Source organism: Stegodyphus dumicola, chromosome 4, assembly GCF_044657685.1.
Source record: "Stegodyphus dumicola isolate Sdum_Otavi_A_Nest chromosome 4, ASM4465768v1".
Classification (NCBI taxonomy): domain Eukaryota; kingdom Metazoa; phylum Arthropoda; class Arachnida; order Araneae; family Eresidae; genus Stegodyphus; species Stegodyphus dumicola.
Window position 1 is genome coordinate 76,142,878 of NC_140771.1, and position 22,921 is coordinate 76,165,798.

The 22,921-nt window shown below is 34.2% G+C and overlaps 1 protein-coding gene across 1 annotated transcript in view; it reads left to right on the plus strand.

Moving 5' to 3' along the window:
• The window catches only part of LOC118197811 (uncharacterized), a 112,835-nt gene that overhangs the window by 48,515 nt on the left and 41,399 nt on the right, over window positions 1-22,921 (plus strand). Inside the window, exon 4 of the mRNA XM_035369350.2 lies at window positions 18,375-18,641. Within this exon, the coding sequence (XP_035225241.1) occupies window positions 18,375-18,641 (267 nt within the window). The remainder of the gene's footprint in view (window positions 1-18,374; window positions 18,642-22,921) is intronic.

Here is a 22,921-nt window from a genome sequence, read left to right on the forward strand (position 1 = left end):
ACCTAATCCAGGGTAATAATATTTTCCTAACAAATGCATAAGAGATTCCATTTGAATGTACAGTTGAGTCTTTGTTCCTGTATTTATAGAAACTTATGAGTGGTTTTAGGATGATACTGAGATCATATTTCATCAAAAGTTCACGAAATGAAAATTGAATTTTCTTTTTAAAATTGTTAATGCATAGTAATGCAAATGTTAATTTATTATAGGCGATGTTTTAGATTCAAGAACGTCAAATGCATGATCACGGTTGTTAAGCTATTTGAGAAATAATGCACTCTTTGTATACTCCCAGAGAAATTTATACTTCTTTAGACTACGAAGAGAATGAATGCTCCATCGGTAAAACCTTGATGTTCTTTGTTGTTCATTTCTTGATGTTGCTAAATCCAAAACCGAGAAATATTTTAAGAAACTTCTTGATAGACGTTGGATTATTAAAATCCCTGAAAATAGCTGATTAATTTTTGGTATCATGTAGAGTCTGAGTAGATTCAATATTTTGTTGAGCAAGTACAGTAAAGACCTTCTTGTTGAGAGAATAAATTCTGACTGTGGATATGATTTCCTAGGTTGACAAAAAAATGGTTTCATTGGTGTATTTCTTGTATTCTATTGCTGTCTTCTCAAATGACATTTTCCCCCTCTGTGTAGTATAGTGGTAGCTCGGTACTTTTCCAATAAGAAATAAAGAAAAAATAATTATCCGGTCTTATTAAAAAATTCTATTGTTATCATTATAACATTGTTTAATACTAAAATACAAATACAGTGCGTGGAATACATGCTGTACATAAATGAAGCACAGTACATGATACTATACATAAATGTTTTTCTGCTATCAGATCAAAAGCAAATTTTAACATGCTCTAACGTCTCTGATCTTTGTTTGGAAATCGATTACACTCCCTTCCCGATGTTAGCCGATTTAATAGTATCATTGTATTCCAAAATCATAAACACTTTCGTACAAGGCATATGGTATGCAACAGCTAAGTCCCAGATACGCATGCCATCCTCGTACTTTTCAAAGTCTCCTTTTTCACCTCCGTGGCAATCTTAACAATTTTCTTCGTTAGTTGACTTTTCTCATTAACTTTCCTAATACTGTTAAATTAATTTACAAAACATTTAAAAAAAAAAAAAAAAAAACATAAAGTCACGTGAAATTCCGAGCTGTGGCTCGGGTTGTTTACTGAATAACGTTCATGGGCAGTCATAGCATTTGTCTCAAAAGAAATAAACAAGTGTAGTGCCCTTAGTAGTGATTCATCGCATTCGAGTCTTATTCCAAGCAATATCGTATACCAAGCAAAAATTTTCGCGTCTAAAGAGGACGTCTACTAAGTTGAACGTATTTCAAATCGGACTGCCAAGATTCCAGGGTATATAAATTGTTTTTGAAATTATGTCTCTATTTGATCTTTGTTGTAAATAATTATTTTAAAATATATACACGTGAGTGAGTATATCCATTTGGGTATATGGGTCACCTTAGATAAGCTTATTTAAACAGTTTAGCACATTCACATATACTGCCAGAAAGATAGAATCGAATTCAGTGCTATCGATTCAGTTCGAAAAGAAGAATTCTGTTAGTTACAGTATTTCCTCTTCTTTTATTTCATATCTGTGAAAGGATAACACGTAACAAAGGTTAACAAAAGCCACTGTGACAAAAATATTTTTATGGCCGTCTCGTTCCAGCTGACACATTCTAAATACCCAATGCCTTGAAAAGTTTCAGCTTGTCAATTTCTAGGAAAAGTTCAGCTGAAAGACTTTGAAAGAAAATCTAGAGGAACTTTCGTGAAATATCTTTTGTGGTCGTACTTACTCCAATGAAGTTTATATATCCCCAAACTTCACCTGTTTATTAGAAACTGATGTGGGACATCTGAAGATCTACAGGAAGACAATATGAGTTCTAACAAAGATAGCATTGAAGACGCAATTACATTTTCCGGTGATGGTTCCTTACTCCAGTGACATTGTTTCCCGAGAACTAAATTGCGTGCGGAACCCTATTTTAATGCAAAATTCCGAGCATGATATCTCACCTTTTAGCCCGGTGACATTTATATCTGGACGATGGCATCGCGTGAGGGTCTACTTCTATGTCTTGTAATTTCTTTGCTTCTAATTCCGACTCTCAAAAAAAAGTACAAGAACAAAAAGAAAGGCATTTGGTGTAATCTAGAGATTCCTTTCTGTTTGGGTGATTAAGGCGCCTCCTGGTGACTAGGTCGCGCATTTACGGTCCGGTGCGCTTTCATCTGGCCAAGAGGCATGCTCCATTAAACGCGCTGCCGTGTGCCCACTTATCTGCATCTTAATCGGAATCGTGGGTGGGATTTTATTCGAGCTTTAATTGTACAAACTTTAGATATTTCTTACCGCTTCGGTTACAGTTATAAATGAAGCTACAAAGTTCTTGAATCGGAGGGGGGGAAGACGAATAAGATATTCAATAGCGGAAGTTAAGGTAGAAGTGATCAAATAATGTGCGAAGTTAAATGAATTACTTTGAACACTTACTACTGCTGGAAACTGTAACTGAGTCTTCCGCTTTGGAACTCGAGAAACTGTAATAATTAATTGATAATTGTAATTAGCTTTTTCTTTTATTTCGTTCCTGGCTTCTTCATCAACGATGGAGAGAAAGAATTACCAGACTTCGACGTGTATTTGACTGTTAGTTATATAAATTCCATCTCAGTATTTGAAAGCCAGAAAGAGGAAGTCTATGGTATCGTAATATTTTCTGGCACACTCCAAACAACAGCGGTTGCATCCATCAAACTTTTAGTGACCAATGTTTTAAAATTATATAATAAAAAAACATGAAAGATATTTTTACACTGAATTAAGAATTCAAAGAAAAAGGGTTGTTTGTAACTACAAATTACTAAAACGTGTATTGTCTGTTAGCGCAATGAGCTGTTGATACTGAAGTTATTATTACTGTGTGACAGTTTTCGAGTTTTATCCTCATTTCACTGATCTTGTCAGGATATGATGAGTGCAGATTTTCTCCCGCTCAGAGTACATATGATCTGTTTGCACGTTTGTGAACTAGCTCACGTTTGTGGTCAGTCAATAGTCCAAAGTGCAGAATTAGTTAATAATATGAAATGCGTTTAAAAGAGCCTTTGAATAAGCAGTAGGACATAATCTGGAGACTGGATATGTTGGATCAGGAGGTTGTGTTGAAGTAAGAATTAGTCCTGCAGATATTAGGTGTTTATCAATATGCAGTTTACAGGATTTATTAGTCTAAATTAACATTTTAAGAATAAATTTTAATTTTATAACCTGTTATTTTATTTTAATTTCGTTTCCTATGAAGCTTCATTTTATTTCCCTGCCAGAATGCAAATTTCTAGCGAGCGCGATATTCAAATTAGGTAGCAAGAAGGAAATATTTAAAGGAAGATTTTGAAGGGTAAAATCAGAGCGTGTTTTGCTTGCTTGAAGGTCAAGTCGCTAACTTTGATTCTCTAGCGTTTATAATTCTGCGGCGTCGAGTGGTCCTTGCCATTAGGCTTGTTTAAGCCGACTTCGGTCAGAGCTAGTTTACACGCTAGTTAAACTGCGAAGCCGTTAGGCTATACTTAAACTTAATTGATTTATTGATTTTAAGTTTATCCATTATGTTTGATTTAAGCAAAAATGTTGGCTTCCCTAAGTATGAGTTGGTGCCGTCTGTTAAATTTTATTTGTAACAACAAGAGAGTCCTTTTTACACCTTTCTTCTGACTCTGTTGTAATTTTAGACATAGTGATAAGTAGCTTACGTCGATCAAAGGTTTTGGTCACAGATTACTGTCAAACAATTTTGGCCATTTTCAGAAAACGAAGGTTTCATCAAAATATCCAAATGGTCTCCAAGATACCACAGTCAGCTCAAACCTTCCTCCTTCCTTAGCTTCAAAGCTTAACGTCGAATTAACACTTTACAATTATTTTTCAAGTAGTTTTTAACAGCAGTTACATTACATTAAGATCAAGTGCTCCCGAAAATTACTTAAATTTAATTTTAGCCAACTCCCTATTTTACAATTTATGAAAATATGAACTAAAAATGCTAACAACTTTGCCAAAATAAAGCAAGAACTATTTACATTACAAGAACATTTCAGTTCAGTAAACAGCCGCATGTGTTCTGTCGTCTCGTATTTTAAACAACGTTGAACCTTTTAATAATTACAGAGCAATAAATTCGACACAAAATTTTTAAATTAAAACTTTATCAACAATAAGTAAGACCTTCAGCAGATTCTTAATACCGAAATCACACTAGCCACAAAATAACGAAGCTAGTAATAATCGTTGTTGGCATCAAACAATTGTTAATCGTACTTTTGTAGCACTTGCTGTGGGTTCCAAATTACTTTGCTTTGTCAATTACCATAAAAATAAGGTATTACGTTGAATCTGTGCAGTGAATTATCACCACCAGGATATCTAACCATTAAACAACCAGACACAGAATTAAAACACTTCAAGTTTATTTCACCTCTCCACTTGTGTTCAAATTAAAATATACAAACATAAAATTTCTAACCAGCTTGGACCTGGTTTCAGCACTCCGAAATGGTTAAAAATGAACAATTTTAATCTAACTTTAATGAGACTACAAGTGTACCTCGATCGCAGTAGAAATTCAAACACACACTTATTAAAATAGGATCTACCCTCAATTTCAGGTCTTCGCAGTTTGACCAGCATTAGCTTCGTCAGCAGACTTTGTTAAATTCGGCAGCGCAACAGACAGCTAGACAAATTCTCACACTGTTATTCATGAATCTTTTAACTTTATAGTAAAATTCCTCGCCATTCAAATCTACATAAAGTCTAGAATGAGCCAATGTCGTGGCGAAAAGAGGCAGAAAGGAAAGAATAAATTAAAATAACATTGCATTAGCAAAATTTAAGCACATATGCCACACTTCCAATAGCTTCTTTTTCGGCTTTTACTAAGATCCTTCTGTCGCGAATCAGACATTTTGCTTAAAGAAAGAAAAAAAAATAACTATTAGTAAATCAAATAAAACTTAACTGGGTTTTGTTGTCAAAAAAGGACAAATCAGTACGTTAGATGTATAACGAACCGTTTGTTTTGCGAATAATAGTACCATCGTACTTCATTCTCCGCAAGGAAGATTAATCACCTTTGAAGCTAGGAGTATTCCTTGCAAAATAAGACTAGAAAGAATTTTAGCATGAACAGTGATGATTTATTTGAGCAGCCCCAAATCTGACGACTTGGGATTACGGCCAGGATACTAATGTGATTTCATCTTTTCGGACCAGTTGAGACAGATTCAGATCTCTCGCAAATTGAGCTATCTTGGAAATGATAAGTGAATCATCCATATAAGATTTCACTTAACGATTAAGTTATTTATCTGACCTTGACCGACTAGTCTGATAGTGATCTGACCGGTGCCTCTTTAGCAATATATCAAGAAGCAAAAGCTTTCATTCGAGACGATGGCTACTTAATGTAATTCAATTCAATACTGACCTCTTCAGCCTGAATGCGGATGTTTCTGATGGTTCTTAGCTCTTCCTATAATTCTTGCTTTTTATAGTAACTGACGGGGTATAGTTTTGACGAACTGATGCATACATTAAAAATCCGAAGAAAGGAATTACGAAAAACTAAAATATTTTATTAATCTTTTATATGGCTTTAGAGACCAATAGGTTTATCGAAGCATGGAAACGTTCTGGAGTCATTAGGTTATATCGATGCAGGAACGTGAAAAATGTGCAGGGCCCTCGCCGGTATCCGAACACAGGACTTCCTGAATACCCGTCGAGCGTGCTTTCAGTTACACCACGAAGGCATGAGGAAAAGTGGGAGAAAATATCTTATATATTATCCCTTTTAAAGAGCAACTGAGGATGAAAAGGGCCAGTCGCCAAATCCTAGAGTAGTTCATCCAAATCCCTTCACTATTTTAGTTCGGCTGACACTGTAGAGTCTCTTTAGAGTTTTTTTGATGTCAAGAAACTGAAGAAATCCGCAACGCTGTCGCCGGGATTCGAACGCCGGACGCGTCGAGCATGCTTCCAGTTACAAAATTAAGACAAGGAGAGAGAAAATATCTTGAGAAATCAACTGTTCCTTCTCCGAAATGCAATCCGAAGATCACCCATTTGCTATCGGGACGTCTTCATAATGGTATCCTGGCATAATGGTGCTGCACTTTTATGCAAGTCAGCTGCTGGTCGAAAAGACAATAATCTTCATAAAAGTGCCGCAGCACTGGGAGCGAGCACAAACTGAACCAACTTCTCGCTTAAAACTGATCGTCGGCATCCTTATGCTAATCCAGCGTTTTGCATAAAGGTGCGCTCATCCTTATGCAAGTCCGATTTTCATTTCAGCTACTGATTTACTAATTAAGCAGGGGATGAAATAAATTTTCGGTAGCTTTATGAAAAAACGAGTACTTTTCATAACTGTGCCCGTACACTTGGGAAAAATGCTGAATAAACCTGCCCACAACTTTATGAAAAACGCCACATTGACATACAAGTGTCGACGTTTTCGTCAATTAGAATAATTCTTCAGGTTGCGTTTCCCGGAAGAAGACTCGGGTATTTCACTAAAGTAAGTTTTATTTTCACCGTAATGACAAACTGTTTCTAATGCTATTGCGAACTTTCCTCGCTATTGCTGTTAGCGTTTGCTGATTGTGAGAAATATTTTGTGAACAAAAATCATTTAAAAAGTACTTTAGAACTATAAATATTCATTTTTCATTTAAGAACTCTTTCTGCAGTGTCTTCAATACAACAACTGAGGGCTTTGAGGGAAAAAAAATTCAACATCAAAATAAAAATATAATTTTAAAATGTTGGAATGAAACATTTCTTCAAAAATAGATGTAGAGTTTAAATTTGTTTCTCTATATACCATTTTGAAATTTTTTCAGTTATTTCATTTCGTTTGCTTTGCTAATCAGAGCAACATTACCTTATTTGATCGAGCGACACTGGTCTTTATAAAGTGTGAGAATGTGTAAGAGTAGTTTTCTTTTCTTTTTTTTTTTTTTTTTTTTTTTTTTAAATTCTGTTTAAAAGGATTAATATATGGCTTTACTTGAAGAAGAAAGAATTCGACTTAATTTTCTGAAGCGGACTTTCTTTATTTTTCGTAAACACGAAATAATTGTAAGGAAAACTAATTTTTAAAGTAGCTTACAGCTTAAAAGTACGCTCAAGTAGATTCAGAATGATGATTTTGTTTTATCAGATCAACATCCCTCGAAGAACCGCTAATAATCTCATTTGAAAACCGCTGGCTGAAATTATCTTTAAATTATAAATTTAAGAAAATCAAATAAATGATTGTGAAGGCTTAACTATGGCTGAGCGAAAAAATTCAGGATTAAGTCACTATTTCTGTTCATCAACTTTTCTTGATTCTAAGACTCTAAAAACAACCTTGATGATAAGCAAGCGGTTACTATAGCAACGGAGCCAGTATCGTGCTTTATTAAAAACAGTACATCTGGGAAGATGGAAGATTCTTCTTTTAAGAGTAACAATTTAATAAATAAGTAAATAAATAAATTCATTAAAGTTTTAAAAAATGTGAAATATAACGAAAAATCTAAAAGCTTCAGGTTTTAATTACACGCAAACGGGCGTGTTTCCCCCCCTCCCATTTACAGACACATACACGTTTCGAGAGCATACAGGCTAATGACACATTTGAGCCAAAAATATTTAAAAACATCGTCTCTTTAAAATTTCGGATAGAACTAGTGCGCTAGAGATAAAAATGTTTTACTCCCTACAGTGTTGCCGCTGCTCGCTTTGAAATCAATGAGTCATTTAATCAAAAATTCGCTAAAGTTTTACAAAATATGAATAGACAATAAAACAAATTCCAAATTCAGGCTTCTAGGTGCCCATGTTCGTGTGGAGGACTGTGTTATTCAAAATTTAATGACTCTAGGTACCGTTGTTTTTTCAAAATGCGAGAAAAATACATACATTCATATAGATTCGTCATTATTTAGTTTCTTTAAATATAATGCAGGGTGATAACATTTTGTGGCAACAATTTGAAAAGTAATACAACGCATTTTAAGTGTTCTGATGCAAAATGCGATTCGGGGACTAATATCGCTTCTGGGCTAACGCCCAGATATTAGGGTAGATATATAAAAATAAATAAATAAAAATTTTAAACAACTTAATAAGCTTATTTTTGGCTTATAAGCTTTAAATAATTAAATTTTTTAAATATGAGAAAAATCAATAAAACAAGAATGCTTTAATTTCAAAACAAATAAGTCTAATTGTGTTCCTTTTTCCGAGTAAGGTTTGTTGTGGAGTTATCCGATTTTTCTTTTGCTTTTCTTGTTTTCTCTTTTTAGTACTATTATTGAAACAAAATCTGAAATGTAAACCAGAAAAGCAAGTCTGAAATTTCTTTAATCTTTACTAATCGTATTTGGAGTCAATTTCACATTTGATAAGACAAATCGGCCCAAAACTTGCTGCTTCTAAGTTGGACAATTTAAACGAACTCACCGAAAAATATTCTTCATTAAAAAAATTATTAAATTTAGTAGTATTAGAAAAAATATTTTATGAGATTCATAGTTTAATGAAACACGCTTAAAATACTGCATACGGTAGATTATAACAACCTTTATGCAAGGATTTCTGGGAGGTTGAAAACATTGAATATTATCACAGAATAACAATTAAGGTGAGATAATTCACATCAGCTCTGCAGCGACATTTTTGCTCCCTTCGTTATTTTCGAGATTAGATGAAACAGACACATTTTAACCTCCTACTTGACCCCGTCTCCCAAACGAAGAATCCGAGTGACCGGCATCCTTCCAGAGAATGCGGGTTTTCTTACCTCGTTGCCCTCTGGCCATGTAAAAATAATCAAGCCATTCGACCATAGATCGCCAGAACTTGAACTCTACTAGATCGACCCTCTTGCACAATGGCCAGATATCTTAAGAGTTCTGTGAAACCCGCTTAATGGTTTGGGATAAACTGCTCTAAATTGTTATCAGCCACGGACCGATTTGGGTACATTGTTTATTTCCAATGTCACGAGACGAGGGGTTTATTGAATATAAAGCTTCTTAACAGGAAACAACGAGACATTCAATAATCCTCTTCCGTATTGTCCGTCTAGTGATGCGTTCCCTGGCGGAGACTTTTGCAACGACTAATCTCTTCACCTGCTGACCAGGGTGAGAGCTGAGGGAGTAAAAAAAAGAAAGAAAACAGAAAGGTGGGATAAAAAAAAAATAAGATACGAGGTTAGGAAGAAGGAAGGAAAATTTTGGCCCATAAAGCGTGGGTAAGAACTGGTTTCATAGGCGCTTTCTATTATTAGTAGCTTCTTCCGTGGGCAGCTCAGTTTTTATGGTTTATTGTAGTTTCGTTTGCCACGCTGAACCGGTCGGGAAGACTAGGGAAAAAATATTAAAAAAAAAGAAAAGAAAAAAGGAATAAGGGGGAGGAAAAAAAGAAGTGCCCTCTGTTATTGCTTCCCACAGGCATTTTAACTTTTCTTTTATCCTTTACAATTTTTTCCCCTCTTCTCGCTTGTGAACTACATTTTCTTGTAAACTAATAAATATTATATTTAAAAAGCTGATTCAGCCTTTGACTTGACTCCGCAGAAAGGACAGCTGGTCCGTTTAGGAATTGTGCTCATCGTCCTGTTTCAGCCTTTGACTATTTGTTGATTATATTTTTATTCTTCTTATAGCATATTTATCCTCTATGACAGAAAAATTTTGCATTGCCTCTATTACATATTGATAAATAACTACATTTGCACATTCTTCTTCTTTTTATACATTTTTCTTTTATAAATTAGAATAACATTTTAACATATTTTAGTAGCTACAACAGAGGCTCTCAACAAGAAAGAATTCCGCCCTGGAGGAGATTTCATAGTTTTAGGGGGGGATGCGGTTTAGTCTTTTATTTAGCTGTTAAGTATTTAGTCTATGACTTTAAAAAATTACTTTTATTTCAAGTTTTGGTGTTTAACAATAGTTTCTATACATTTTATTACTTAATTTATACAACACATAAAAATAATCTACATCTAAATAAATGTATATGCCGTTTTCGAGTTTCGAAAAGGAGTGGAACTTCTAGTAATAGTGAAGGGGATGCATGAACTAGAATAACTTTTCATCGATGAAGTCTCTGCCCAAGGTCTCTTTCCAAACATATCGGCCCTCGCTTGTAACAAATAAGGAACTATTTATAACTGGCTAACTAACTAAATTTAACTCAGTGTTGCCTAAAAGCTATGATGCAAGTTATCGCCTATAGCTTAATCAAACTGCGGAAAGATAAATAAATAAACAGGTAAATTTTAATTTGGCTTTATTCTACCTGGCTACTTGTGAAGGTCAAATTAAAATAACACAAAACAAAATTATAATTCTCCTTAACTTGAAAAGAATAGTTAAACACAATCTAAGTATGTCCTTATCAATAAAGCTATAGTACTCTGGACCTAGAACTTAAAATCAAGATTAGGTAACATAAATTAAGTATCTGATAACTAAAACTTAAATCAAGTATCTGGTTACCTTGGTTATCTTAGTTAACAGTAGTAAATTGATTTAAGTTTTATTTACTAGTAGTAAATGGTAACTAAAATAAATCTCGTAGCTAAAACTTAAATCAAGATTAACCTACATCCTAAGGCCTAGATCCTAGACTAACGTCTGGCAAATCGAGCAATATCTGCTCAATCTAATTGCAACACATGAATTACGAATTCTTTCCCTCTCTGTATACTAAATTGCCAATCAGATCTGCGTAATTCTCTAGACTGAGCAAATATGTGACGAAACGAAGTATACAAGAAAGATGCAAAAATGGAAAATTTCAAATAGACAACTTATTAAAGACTTAGCTTAAGATTTACCCTATTATTCCGTAACCTTTTTGTCTAATTCTTTGCTTTTCAGTTTTCTTTTTTTTTTTTTTTTAAATAAGGAAAGTTTGCTACTTAATTGTCGCCACTAAATTTACGTTATCGGTGCTGATATTTTCTATTTTATTTTAGAATATTAGTGTGCGGTTCGGCTAAAATATTTACTTGCAGATAAGTTTTCTACTCGTACCTTAGGTATAAAAATCCATCTATAGCTCTTTTCTCTCAAATGAAATTTTCTTGAGATTCTAAATCACCTCTTTTTACTCTGTAATCTGAAATACAATTTGCTTCTTAATGTTATCGTAAAGCAGATATTATCTCCTATCACCTGAATGCTGTGAGAATTTTTATGTACTCATGCTCATGCAAACAATAGTCAGACTGGGTTTCTGGGAGAATCGTCAATTTGTAGGAAGGTCAGTTCTTATTTTAAAAAATTAGAGCAGTTTGTTGAAGATGACAATGGAAATTTCTCTTGCAAAAATTCTTCATGTATTAATGAAAAAAGTTAAAACTATATAGCGAATGTTAAAACAATATAATTGCGATTGTCTTCTTTTGGAAGGTTCCGTAATTCGAGTTCTTTAATTTATATGAAATCCTTATTTTTAAACTAAACTTCTTTAACCCATTCTTCTTTTTTTGACTTCAAACATCAATACAAAACTGCTTCTTCATTTTCTCTACCACGGCAAATGATTTTTCCATATAAGAATTTTAATAAAATTAAGTGATATGATTGTATGCTGCACATTTAAAATTACGCTAGTATACATCGAAGTTTTAAAACAAACTTTGAGATGATTTTTAAGTGTACTTCGTAAATAATTTTAAGTTATTACTCAACTTTCAGGCATAAAATAAATTTCGTGTTTCTTAATTTATATGGAGTAATAACTTTTAATAATTCTAAATGATTTGCGATAATTTGAGGCTTTAATGTATAGGACTGACTCTACACTGGTGCTGCGAAGAGCTAACACTGCGTAGAATCGACATCGACACAGGATCAATACCGACATAGTATGGATATAATTGAAAAGAAATTTTGATAATGAAGTTATAAGGTATTTTTCCCACCTTCTTGGCATGCCTTTGTGGTGTGGTGGTCTGCACGCTGGGCACGTATTTCAGAGGTCCGCGGTTCGATTTCCGGCAAAGGCGTTGCTAATTTTTCATCTTGCTTGCTTCCAAAAAATCCTACTGTCTCTACAGAGTAATGAAGTTAATACACATCTGTCATCTGCACAGAGTCGTCACGTGCATACGATCGGCACTGGCGCACCATATATGCAACATAGGATAGACACAAGGAATACAGTCGGTATTAACATACTATAGATAATTAGCAACGGTACATAATCAATAGGTTAATAATTCGATTAAATTATTATTTTTAGGGCACCTGCATATGATCTACACTGGCGGAAAATCGGCACTGTCATAGAAACGACATCTACGTAGGACCGTAATAGATTATTGAGCTCTCGTATCGATCGTGTGCCAACAGAGGTGCAATAGATGCTGAAAGATCTGTCGATTCTAAATGCAGTACCAATCGTGCCGAATTCTCGGATTTGATGATACGAAAATCCGCGCCCCGTTTCCTCAAAATAAGTGTTCCTGACAAAATCTTTCTTAGAGAGTGAAACTTTGAAGCAGGCTCTGAACTCACATTCCATCACTATGACTACGATTGAAGAACTGAAGAACGAACTTGAATGGGCATGACCATTCATTCCCTTTTGAAAAGAGTTTTTGGCTTAGTCTTAATCCTACCTGAAATCTGCACCCGCACTCAAATGGTGACAATTTAGACTGCGGCGATATTGAGGAATCATCTCCTTACCAGTCCCTTTCAGAGCAAAATCGTTTTTTTTAACTTTCCTAAAATTAAGAAAGTGGCAAAAGCGAGCGATTCGGAATCCTTCCCTGCTCCACATTACCCGCCGGCCGCCAGAGGTCGCCACCACGAACTGTGTCTCGACATCAGTAGTCCTTCAGGTCACTCAGACTCATGGAAGGTGTGTGTGCGTGCTTTCGGGAAGGGGGAGGAGGGGGAGGGGGAGGGGAAGTATTGCGCAGGGGTTTCTTCCAACCTCTAGGTCAAGGCATCGCAGGTAGGAATTTCAGTGCCAAATGTTCGGGTCACAACCTGGGAAATAACTGAATCAGACGCCACGGGTTTTTTTTTTATAAGCACGATCCCCCACTTTAATTTGGGGGGGGGGAAGAATATAAAATATGAGATTTTAATTCACATCACAATGAGAAGATGGGAAGAGTGCCATTAGATGGGCATTGCTTCGGGCGGATTCTTGTTTCTGGATAAAATGCGTTGAACCATATGCGGAAAAAAAGTTGAAAGTTTGCTTTTAAGTTTTTGGTAAATAACTTAGGATACGCATCTGGAATCCAGTCATAAAAACAAGTTAAATAGTGTATTAATTATTATGGAATTAAAGGAGGGATAATACCATATAATTTAGAGTTAAGGTTTACTACCTAAAATAGAAATTGTATTAAAAAAGAAAAGAAAAATATATGATGATTTTAATGAGTCATGCTAGTATTATTTCATAAAAATGTCTAATGTTTCTAATTAGACAACCCCTTGATTTAAATACGTTTATTTTTATTTAAAAAATCATATTAAAAAGTATTAAGAATACTGTTGTGTTTATTGCTTTTAAATTGTTTAATGTGCTAATCAGTAACAGGTAGATTAAATTTGGAAATTATATATCTTACATTTTCCTGAATGGCAACACATTGCTTTTAAATAGCATCAGTTTGTTGGTTAAAACCAAAGATAAATAATTTATACTTTGGGTGAATGGTAATAGTCTGGCGCAAAAGGAGATAAAAACGTTTTATTTCGAGCAGTGTTGCCACTGCTTGCTTTCAGATCGCTGAGTTTGTAAATCAAAAATTCATTAAATTATACAAAATATGAAAAAAAAAAAAAAAAAGAATTCGAAATTTAAAATTCTGCCTTCGAGGGCCAAGAAGAGCTGTCCATGAACTGCAAAAACGCTATTTCTTGAAATCGGAGTAAATTCACTCAGTAAACTGAATCGGTTCTTTGAATAAAATCCAAACGGATCGTCCAACTCTAGTGACGGAAGCTACGCAACTCAGTGAAACTCTTAACGCATAAGAACGTACTGTAAAACAAATACGTAACAAACTGCAGTAAAATAAATATCAACAATTCAATGAACAGTTATCTTTCCTAGTAGAATCTTTCTAGCTTCGTATTTATTGCAATTACAGTGCTCAGAACGTGCATTCGAAGATGAGACAGATTAGACCTGCTGTGGAATGTGCTTCGAAAACGAAGGTTAATTAAATGCTGCTCATGGAGTTATTCTATAATTTCCTCTTCTAATCCTACGAAGCGTGTCAGCACAGCAGTGATTTACGAAAGAATGCGGCTAAACTTTCTTAACTCTCCATATAAGCAAATGATGATGATACCGCCCATGAGTTAATAAGAAGTTTTAATTATAAGCATTTACATAACTTTCGCGACCGTTAAGGGCATTACAGTCAAAGTTAAGAGTTAAATCCAGGCTAATCCCTATTGCGGTACTTAACATATGTTTTCTGTGGTGGAAGACTGTCTATTTGCAAGGAATGAATTGGCAACATGTAACAAAAACGTAAGAGAGGGAGTGCTTTATGGTTGACTAGGACCTAATGGTTCGAAACTAGGAAAGCTGGGGTTAATTAAGCACGTAGCTTCGCTTTCTTGGATCAGAACACAATCCAAACTGGCGTCAATTTACTAAATTTATAAAAATGATGAGAAGGTTTTCCCTAGATGGTTGCATTGTTGAAACGGAAACAATTGTCGGCTTAGCGTTGTTTTAGGAAAAGTAAGTAAGCTTTTTACACATTGGCTGTCATGAGTATCAGTGAAGGTTTTCGCATGAATAATTTTTTTTATTTATTTAATAGTTTGAGCGAATTTAGTGAATTTTTAGTTAGCAAACTAAGCGATTTGAAAGTTTTGTGTTGCCACTCTGCAGAGCGTGAAATATTTGGTTTCAAATTTAAGCTGAAAATTCAGCGAAATAAAAGAATTACTTTGGCATTCAGCAAAACGCAAATACATTTGTCTTTCGAATTTAATCGCATTATGAAAGAACGACGGCACCTAGAGCCAAGCCACCCAATTATGAGAACACATAGACTTCCACCCCACCTCGAAACTTGAAGTTTAACTTTAATTCCATTAATTTGATTTTATTCCTGTAATTCAATTCATTAAGATTTGTAATAAAATTAGTAAGAATTCTTTAGATTCATCTTTTTTCCGGAAAAGGGGAAGAAGATGTTGGTTTGAAACATAAAAGTTTTTAATTTAGACAATGCATGATAAACCCAAACCATGAAAACAAAATAATGCCAAAAGTTGAAATGTGTTTTTTGTTTAAATAGTATGCCTTCGTGGAGGACTTTCTAAAGGAAATGGGCTCATATTCACATTACGCATAAGAGAAACCACGAAAAATGATCATGCAGCCAGCCCCTTCTTCTTGGATCGAATTCGGGTCGAACTATCAATATTAAGAAATTGCACCCAAGAAGTCGGGTACTAATTACGAGGATTCCGTGGTCTTAACCATTGGGCCTTTGATGGGGCCCCGAGGTTCGGGGATAAATTGTATAGCATTGCACATTTCAAATCTCCAAGATAGAAATAAATTGAATTTAATTCGAACAACTATGGTATGTTGGGTACAGGTCTAAATAGGGATGTCGTTGAACCATGCTCCCAGCTTAAGGAATCGAAGGAACAATTTTTTTTTCGCCTTTTTTCCCCCGACCTTGTACAATTTTTTGATTGTTAAAAAACATATCCTGTGGTTTTCTTTTTGTTGTTCAATATTAAAATAATTTTGTATTATTTTAATTAAAATAATACAAATATATTTTAATCAAGAAGATACCAATATTTTAATTCGAACAATGGCAACATATACCTTTGAAATCGCGGAGTTTGTTCATTCAATCCGAAAGATAAACGTATTGCATTTTGTCGAGTGGCAGCACACTTCTTTCGTACCACTGAGTTATGTGATTAAATTTGAAACATAAATATTTTACGCTTTGTACAATGGCATAAAACTTTTAAATTGCTGAGTTTTTTAATCGAACGTTCCTTCAATTTACATAAAATGTGAAATAAATAGAGAACAATTCGAAACTCAAAATTCGGTCTTCGAGGTGCCCTTATTCGGATGGAGGACTGCGGGTATTGAAAACTGGGTGGTTCTATTTACCGCCGTTTTTCCATAATGCGAGGAATATACATGCATATATACAATATATGTAATAGACACATAGATTCATCATTATTTAGTAATGGAGAGCGTATCATTCATTTTTGAAATATTAGATATTTCTTTTTCAAAATTAATTAATGAATGTCTTTTGTAATAAAGGAATTATAATTTTAACTATGGGAAATTTAAAGAAAATAATGTCTAAATGTGAAAAAAAAAATTGTTCTGTCTTGCATATTTCATCAAATTTAATGGACTAAATTTTACAATAATTTTTCTGAAATAAAAAATAATTAAGTTCTAATATACTAATTTAAAAAATAAAATTCGGTATGAGTTATTAAAATATTTACTTTAAAAATAGAAAATAAGGAGATTTAATTTCAAAACTATCACTAAAATTATAAATTTAATATCATTAAAGTTGTTTTCTGAATAACTATGGTTTAAAAAAAAGATGTGTCCTTGCGAAAAAAACTTTCCCGTTGTTTTAGTTGGAACCTTGGAACTTGCGAGCTCTGTTTCATATGAATAAATCAACACACATATTGACCGTATAATTTCTTCGTATTTACATTTCAAATACAAAATTACTTATTTTTTATTTTTGATCATCCTGATAGTATCATCTCTGCACATAGAAAATCGGAAGAAAAACATGCATCATTACTACTTTTCATTATCCGGTCGTGTTTCATGTTCTGCGTTACGCGGAGGTCACAGCAAACTCACTTTATCTCCCTCATTGATATTCATCTTCCGTCCGCGGCAATAAAGTCTCGTCCATGAAATGCATATTAAATGCAAAATAATAGAAGTCACAGGGAAATAAACCCAGTGACATGAACTTCTTATTGCTGGAGAATGATATCTGATCCGCGAAGCTATTTTCAAGCCACAGTTTTATGGCAGTTTATGGATTAAATTTTTTAAAGACTTGTGTATTCTTTTGGGAGAAGCAATGCAGCGACGATGTGTGCGCGGAAATTCCTCTTTATGTGAACCTCCACAAGGAAGTTAACAGGCCAGGTAACTCCTCGCAGGCATATGTGGCGGGTAACGGGCGAAAGTTTAACTTCTAGCCGATGGCAGCAACGTTATTCTTCCGGGTGTGTGACGGTCTTGCTAGAATGAGCGCGTGTTTTCCGATCCCGCGGTGATGATTGGAGAAGATTTTAAAGTAGTTACTGCACGAGACCACCTAGGAGTTGTATTTTTTAGCAATTTCGCCGGTGGAAGAGTTGAATTGCAAACGGAATATATTCTCCACCTATTTTTTCTGACGTATATTTTAACTTCCGTCAACACTCTATACTTATCAGAAATAATGCATTTTCCATCCCACTTAGAAGGCATCCGTAATAATATTATTTGGATAGATTGTGGTACTTTCTTGGTTTCAACATACGGTAGAATTCCCGTGTTTATGGTTTATTTTCAAGTATACACGTAACAATACCCAACTCATACATGCTCATACTATACACATGTTTGATTACCCGATGGATTTACAGTGGTTCACATTTGTTTTCGGATACCTTTTTTTTTCCAGATTTATTTGCAAATTTCAGTTGCTAAATATCAAAATGATTGTATTTTTCTTTCACATATGGTATTGGTCATCTATTTTAAAATCTACTTGTTCTAAAAAAATTATTCAAGATGTTTTTGGATTTAAAAAAATAATTTATTCAAAATGTTCTGAAAATGAACCCACATAAGTATTCAGACACCTTGAGGAAACAGTTTATACTTAATAAAAATATGAAAATAATGAGACATTCAACATTTCGTTGAATATCCTTCAGCTAAAATCTGAAAAATAAAACTCTTTTAATGCGCATTAGCAAGGATTCAACTAATTTTTTCGAATTAATGGAATGGGAACGAATCAGTGAGTTTTGCTTTGATTTCTATGAAAACAAATTGGCTTACAGATATTTTGGATGGAGAATCATCTTTAGGAACGAATTAAGTTCTTGAACCAAGGTTTCACTGTAAGTATTTTGTGACGGTCGCTGTAAGAGAGATTCAGATCGCTATTTTATAAAACTAAATGCCACTTTGTAAAGTTTTATGCAAGACACTTAAAGAACTTTCTTTTCTGTTCGCAGATCCTGTAAGGCTTTGCGAATTTCGTAAACTGAACGGCAAGCTGCTGAAAACCGTTGATGCTGTTTACCAAGACGTTAATTCTTTGGATGAATGCCGCCAGAAATGCCTGAGCGTGAATTACAGATGTCAGTCTTTCGACTATGGGGACCCTAGCCAGCATGTATGTCGGTTGTCTCACCATTCAGTTTCCACTCTGACGCACATCCAAGACCCCTATTTAGACATACCAGGAGTCACAACTTACGAGATTTCTGCATGCTACAATGGTAAGTACCTCATTTTCCCATCTTCTCTTGATTCGCAGAACTCACCCAGCATCAAAGGAAATTAACTTCGTGTACAAAAGTAGTACGGACAATTAAACTGAAATAGCAGCATCCTTTCAGACAGTGATTTTTTTCAGACCCCCCCCCAAAAAAAGTGTTTGCAAAATATTGTTTATAAGTTTTTGAAGGAGAACTATTAACAAATTCCTACTTCATTTGTAGAAACTAGGATGTCGTTGCAATTACTATTGCACCAGGTCTCAAGGTAAAAATTCGTAAAAATATAAGCATAGTTCACAAGTTTCCAATTTACAAAAGACCGTTCATGCCCGTCTTTATGTATTGGCCGGTGTCCAATGTTCTCATATCTTACATCGTGCACAGGAACTACGTGAAACTTCTGATGATTTCTGAAGCTTCTGAAGTGAATGAATTCCTAAGACTCGGGGTCCTTGACTACAAGCCACCTCGTCTTGATGGCGTGTTAATTACGAACCCAAAAAATGCTAAACTTTCTGCTATTGCCGTACTGAACTGTAATAAACGCATTCGACAATCTAAACTAATCCGGGCAGTAGCGTAGCGAGGGGGGAGGGAGGCAAGGGGTGTATGATGGCCCGGGCGCCGCTCGCGGAAGGGCGCCATATGGTCTCCAAACAAGATTTTCATCATATCACTGTGTTTTCTAGCGGAAGGGGGGCGCGGAAAAGGTATTTTACCCTGGGCGCTACTCCACTGAATGCGGGTCATGTCATCTACCAAAAATTTTAACTTGTTTTGTTGTCAAGAAAAGACAACTCAGTATGTTATATGTAGAGCGTACCCTTTGTTTTGCGAATCATAGTGCCATTGTAATTTATTCCGTTACAGGCGAGAATATCACGGCAAAAACATCGCGGACGAAAACTTCGCAGAGAAAACAAGGCAAGGCGAAAACATTTTCGTACAAAACATCGTGTGAGAAAACAAAGGCTAAAACATCGCAGTCCAAAAACCATCATAGTATAAAACATCGTCGTCGAATATGAAGCTAATCGAAAACTTCGCAGTTAAAAACAACGTCGGCAAAAATATCGAGGTAAAAGATAAAGCACCTACAAATCATCGCATGACAATAACATCGCAGACATGCATTTTCCAAGCTGCTTTACTATATTATATAAAATAAAGTATTTTTTTCCTACTCAATATGTTGAGTTTTTCATAACAAATTCCTTGGATTCGCACAATAAAATAAATAAAAAAGAAATTCAAAATTCAGTTTTGATTTTGAGATGCCCTTGTTCGGGTAATGGACTATGTACGCTCAAAATTGGGTGGGTTTAGGTGCCATCGCTTCCCTAAAACGTGAGATTAAATTAAAAGGCAAATATATTGTCTTTTGAGCCAGTGCAAACACACTTATTTGATTAAATCTGAAACATAAATATCTTACGCTCTACAGAGTGGCAACAGAAAGTATTTGAATCGTCGAGTTTTTAACCAAAATTTTCTTAAATTCGTACAAAACATAGAATAAAATGAAAACAAATTCGAAACGAAATATTCGGACTTCGAGGTGCCCACGTTCGGTCCAGCTGGAAATTAATAATAATTGAAATGAATATGCATTTATTGCGTTTAAATCGCTTAGTTTGTTTATTAATAACAGTAGTTTGAAATAAAAATTAAATATCTTGCATTATGTGGAACTACAACACACTGTTGTGTGAAAAGATAAAAATATTTTAATTCGGGCAGTTGCAACACATTTCCTTTAGATCGCTGAGGTTTTTGATTAAGTTTGAAAAATGAATAAATACCTTAAGCTTAGCTGAATGGCAACACAAAGCCTTTTTATCGCTGAGTTTTTAATCAAAAGTTCTCTAAATTCGCATAAAATAAGTAAACAATTTATTCGAAATTCAAAATTCGGGCTTTGAATATCCATGTTCGGTTGGAGGACTACATGTGCTACCAATGTGACAGCTCTAGGTACCCTGTTCCTTCACAATACGAGGAACATATATACATACAAGCAGATTTTTCATTCTTTAGTAGTAGAAATAACTCATTAAACAGATAACAGTGTACGCATCGTTAATAACCGAAATTCTAAAACTTTGGTTAGAGATTAATGTGATTATAGTTGTAATAGAGATTAATGTTCTCACCTGAGAACAGTTGCATGTAAATGGCGAACGATTTCCCTACCGGCAAGAAGGCTGCTTGTAGTCCAGACAAATCCTCAGACTGAAGACATGAACTTCGTTCTTAATTCCGCCTAAATTTTAACTATATTTCCCATTAGTTGTGCAGTGGCCTGGATTACGATCTCATCCTCATACTGCGGCCGTTACAGAATGAAAAGAGAAAAGAAAAGCGGGAGGGGCGACGTAATGATAATGAAAAAGGAACGTAGTTAATGCCGTAGAATGCACTAAATGAAGCATGGCTTCTGTAAGCCTTTAATGCAAGCAACTAACTACCTATGGATCATCATTTTCTTGCTGTCATTAGAGGACACATGTCGAAACAAAGCAAAACGGTCCGATTTTCTCCCATATTTAAGATCGTTGTCTTGAAAGGAAAAATAACAATAGTTCGGGAAGAAGATTTGAAAAGCGGTTGTACTCAGAAAGCGCGGCGTTCTGTTTTTTTTTTTAATATAATATATATATATATATATATATAATAAAGGTTACATCGTAATATATGCAGTAGATAAAAATTTTATCCAAAACTTTGTCCATTTAAAAACACACAACACTATAATTTCCTTTTTGAAACTCATATAAATCTAAAGAACTGAAAATATTTCAATACTGTGTACACGCTATCTCTATCATTAAATAGTGAAGAATCTGTATTTCTATGTATGAATATATGTGTATGTATGTATTACGTATGTTTCTCAAGCTGCAGAAAATCGGCGATACGTAGAGCCACCCAATTATAAGCACCTCGAAGCCCGAATTTTGAATTTCGGATTTGTTGTTTATTTATTTCATATTTCATATAAATTTAATGAATTTTGGATTAACAAACTGAGCAGTTTCAAAACGAGTAATGGCAACACTGCTCTCGAAATGAAATATTTTTATCTTCAGCGTTCTAGACTTTTGCCCATTTGGCAAAATGTAAGTTATTTATTTATCTTCCACTTTTAGTCCACAAACTCAGCTACTATTTGAAAGCAGTGTGTTGCCAGTGTCGGAAATAAGATACTTTTATCTTCCACTCGCAGTGTATTGGTGTTGGACAAAGCATAATATATTTTGCTTTCAAATTTAATCTGCCTGTTACTGATTAACAAATTAAGCGAATCAAAGTCAATAAACGGAATCCTTAAGAACATTTTTTCGTCTTTTGAATTTGAATGATTTCAGTTAAAAATGCATTGAAACCAAGAAATATTTTAATTAGAAATATTAAATATTTTAATGAAAGGACACTAGCTGGATTCATTAAAATGCTTATATAATTTCCTTTTTTTTATAATTACTATTTTAGGTAGTTAATGATTTTGAAAATCAGCATTTCATTATAATTTTATCGCAAGTTCAATTTCAATAAACATGTGATTAATTTATTAGTCACTTCCGCGTTTCTGTGAGTTAACGCCATAGATCGGCTAGATCGTTTAACGGCTAGTATTTGTTTTAAACAAAATAGCAATGTTTGCCTCTGTTGACATATTATTAAACGTAACTGCAATTTTAGGAGGTAAGGTTCTCAGAAGTTCACTTGAAGTTCACTTATAAATCCGAGAGAGCATTTTGTATTTAAGTTATTAGTAAATTTTGTTATGTTGATACGCAATTGAAAATTGAAACAATTTTTCGTTTAAATTGTTTGTGAAGGGAATTAGGATCGTTGTAGCTTTGCTAAGTGTTTCTGAATATTCTATAGAAATCTGTAAACTCAAAAATCAAGAAATTCCGACTGTCATTTTATTTTTATTATCAGGTCAATATATATACACTTACGCATTACTTTGAATTCAAGCCGCCTTTTTTATTCATATTTAAGCCGTAAATTTAGGATGTAAATTTAGGAAGTTAAAAGGAAATATTTTAATACCTTATTTGTCAATAAATTAGGTAGCTTGTTATCTATATAATAGTAACCTATTAAAAAAATCATTACATATCACGGAATTATTTTTATTTTTTAAAAATTATTTTCCAATTTTAAAGTCTTGGTGGATTTAAATTGGAAAGAGGTTGCTTTTTATTATCTTTTCTAATTTTTCCAGTTTCAAAATCCGGCTATGGCTTAAATTCGGATTAATACGATGA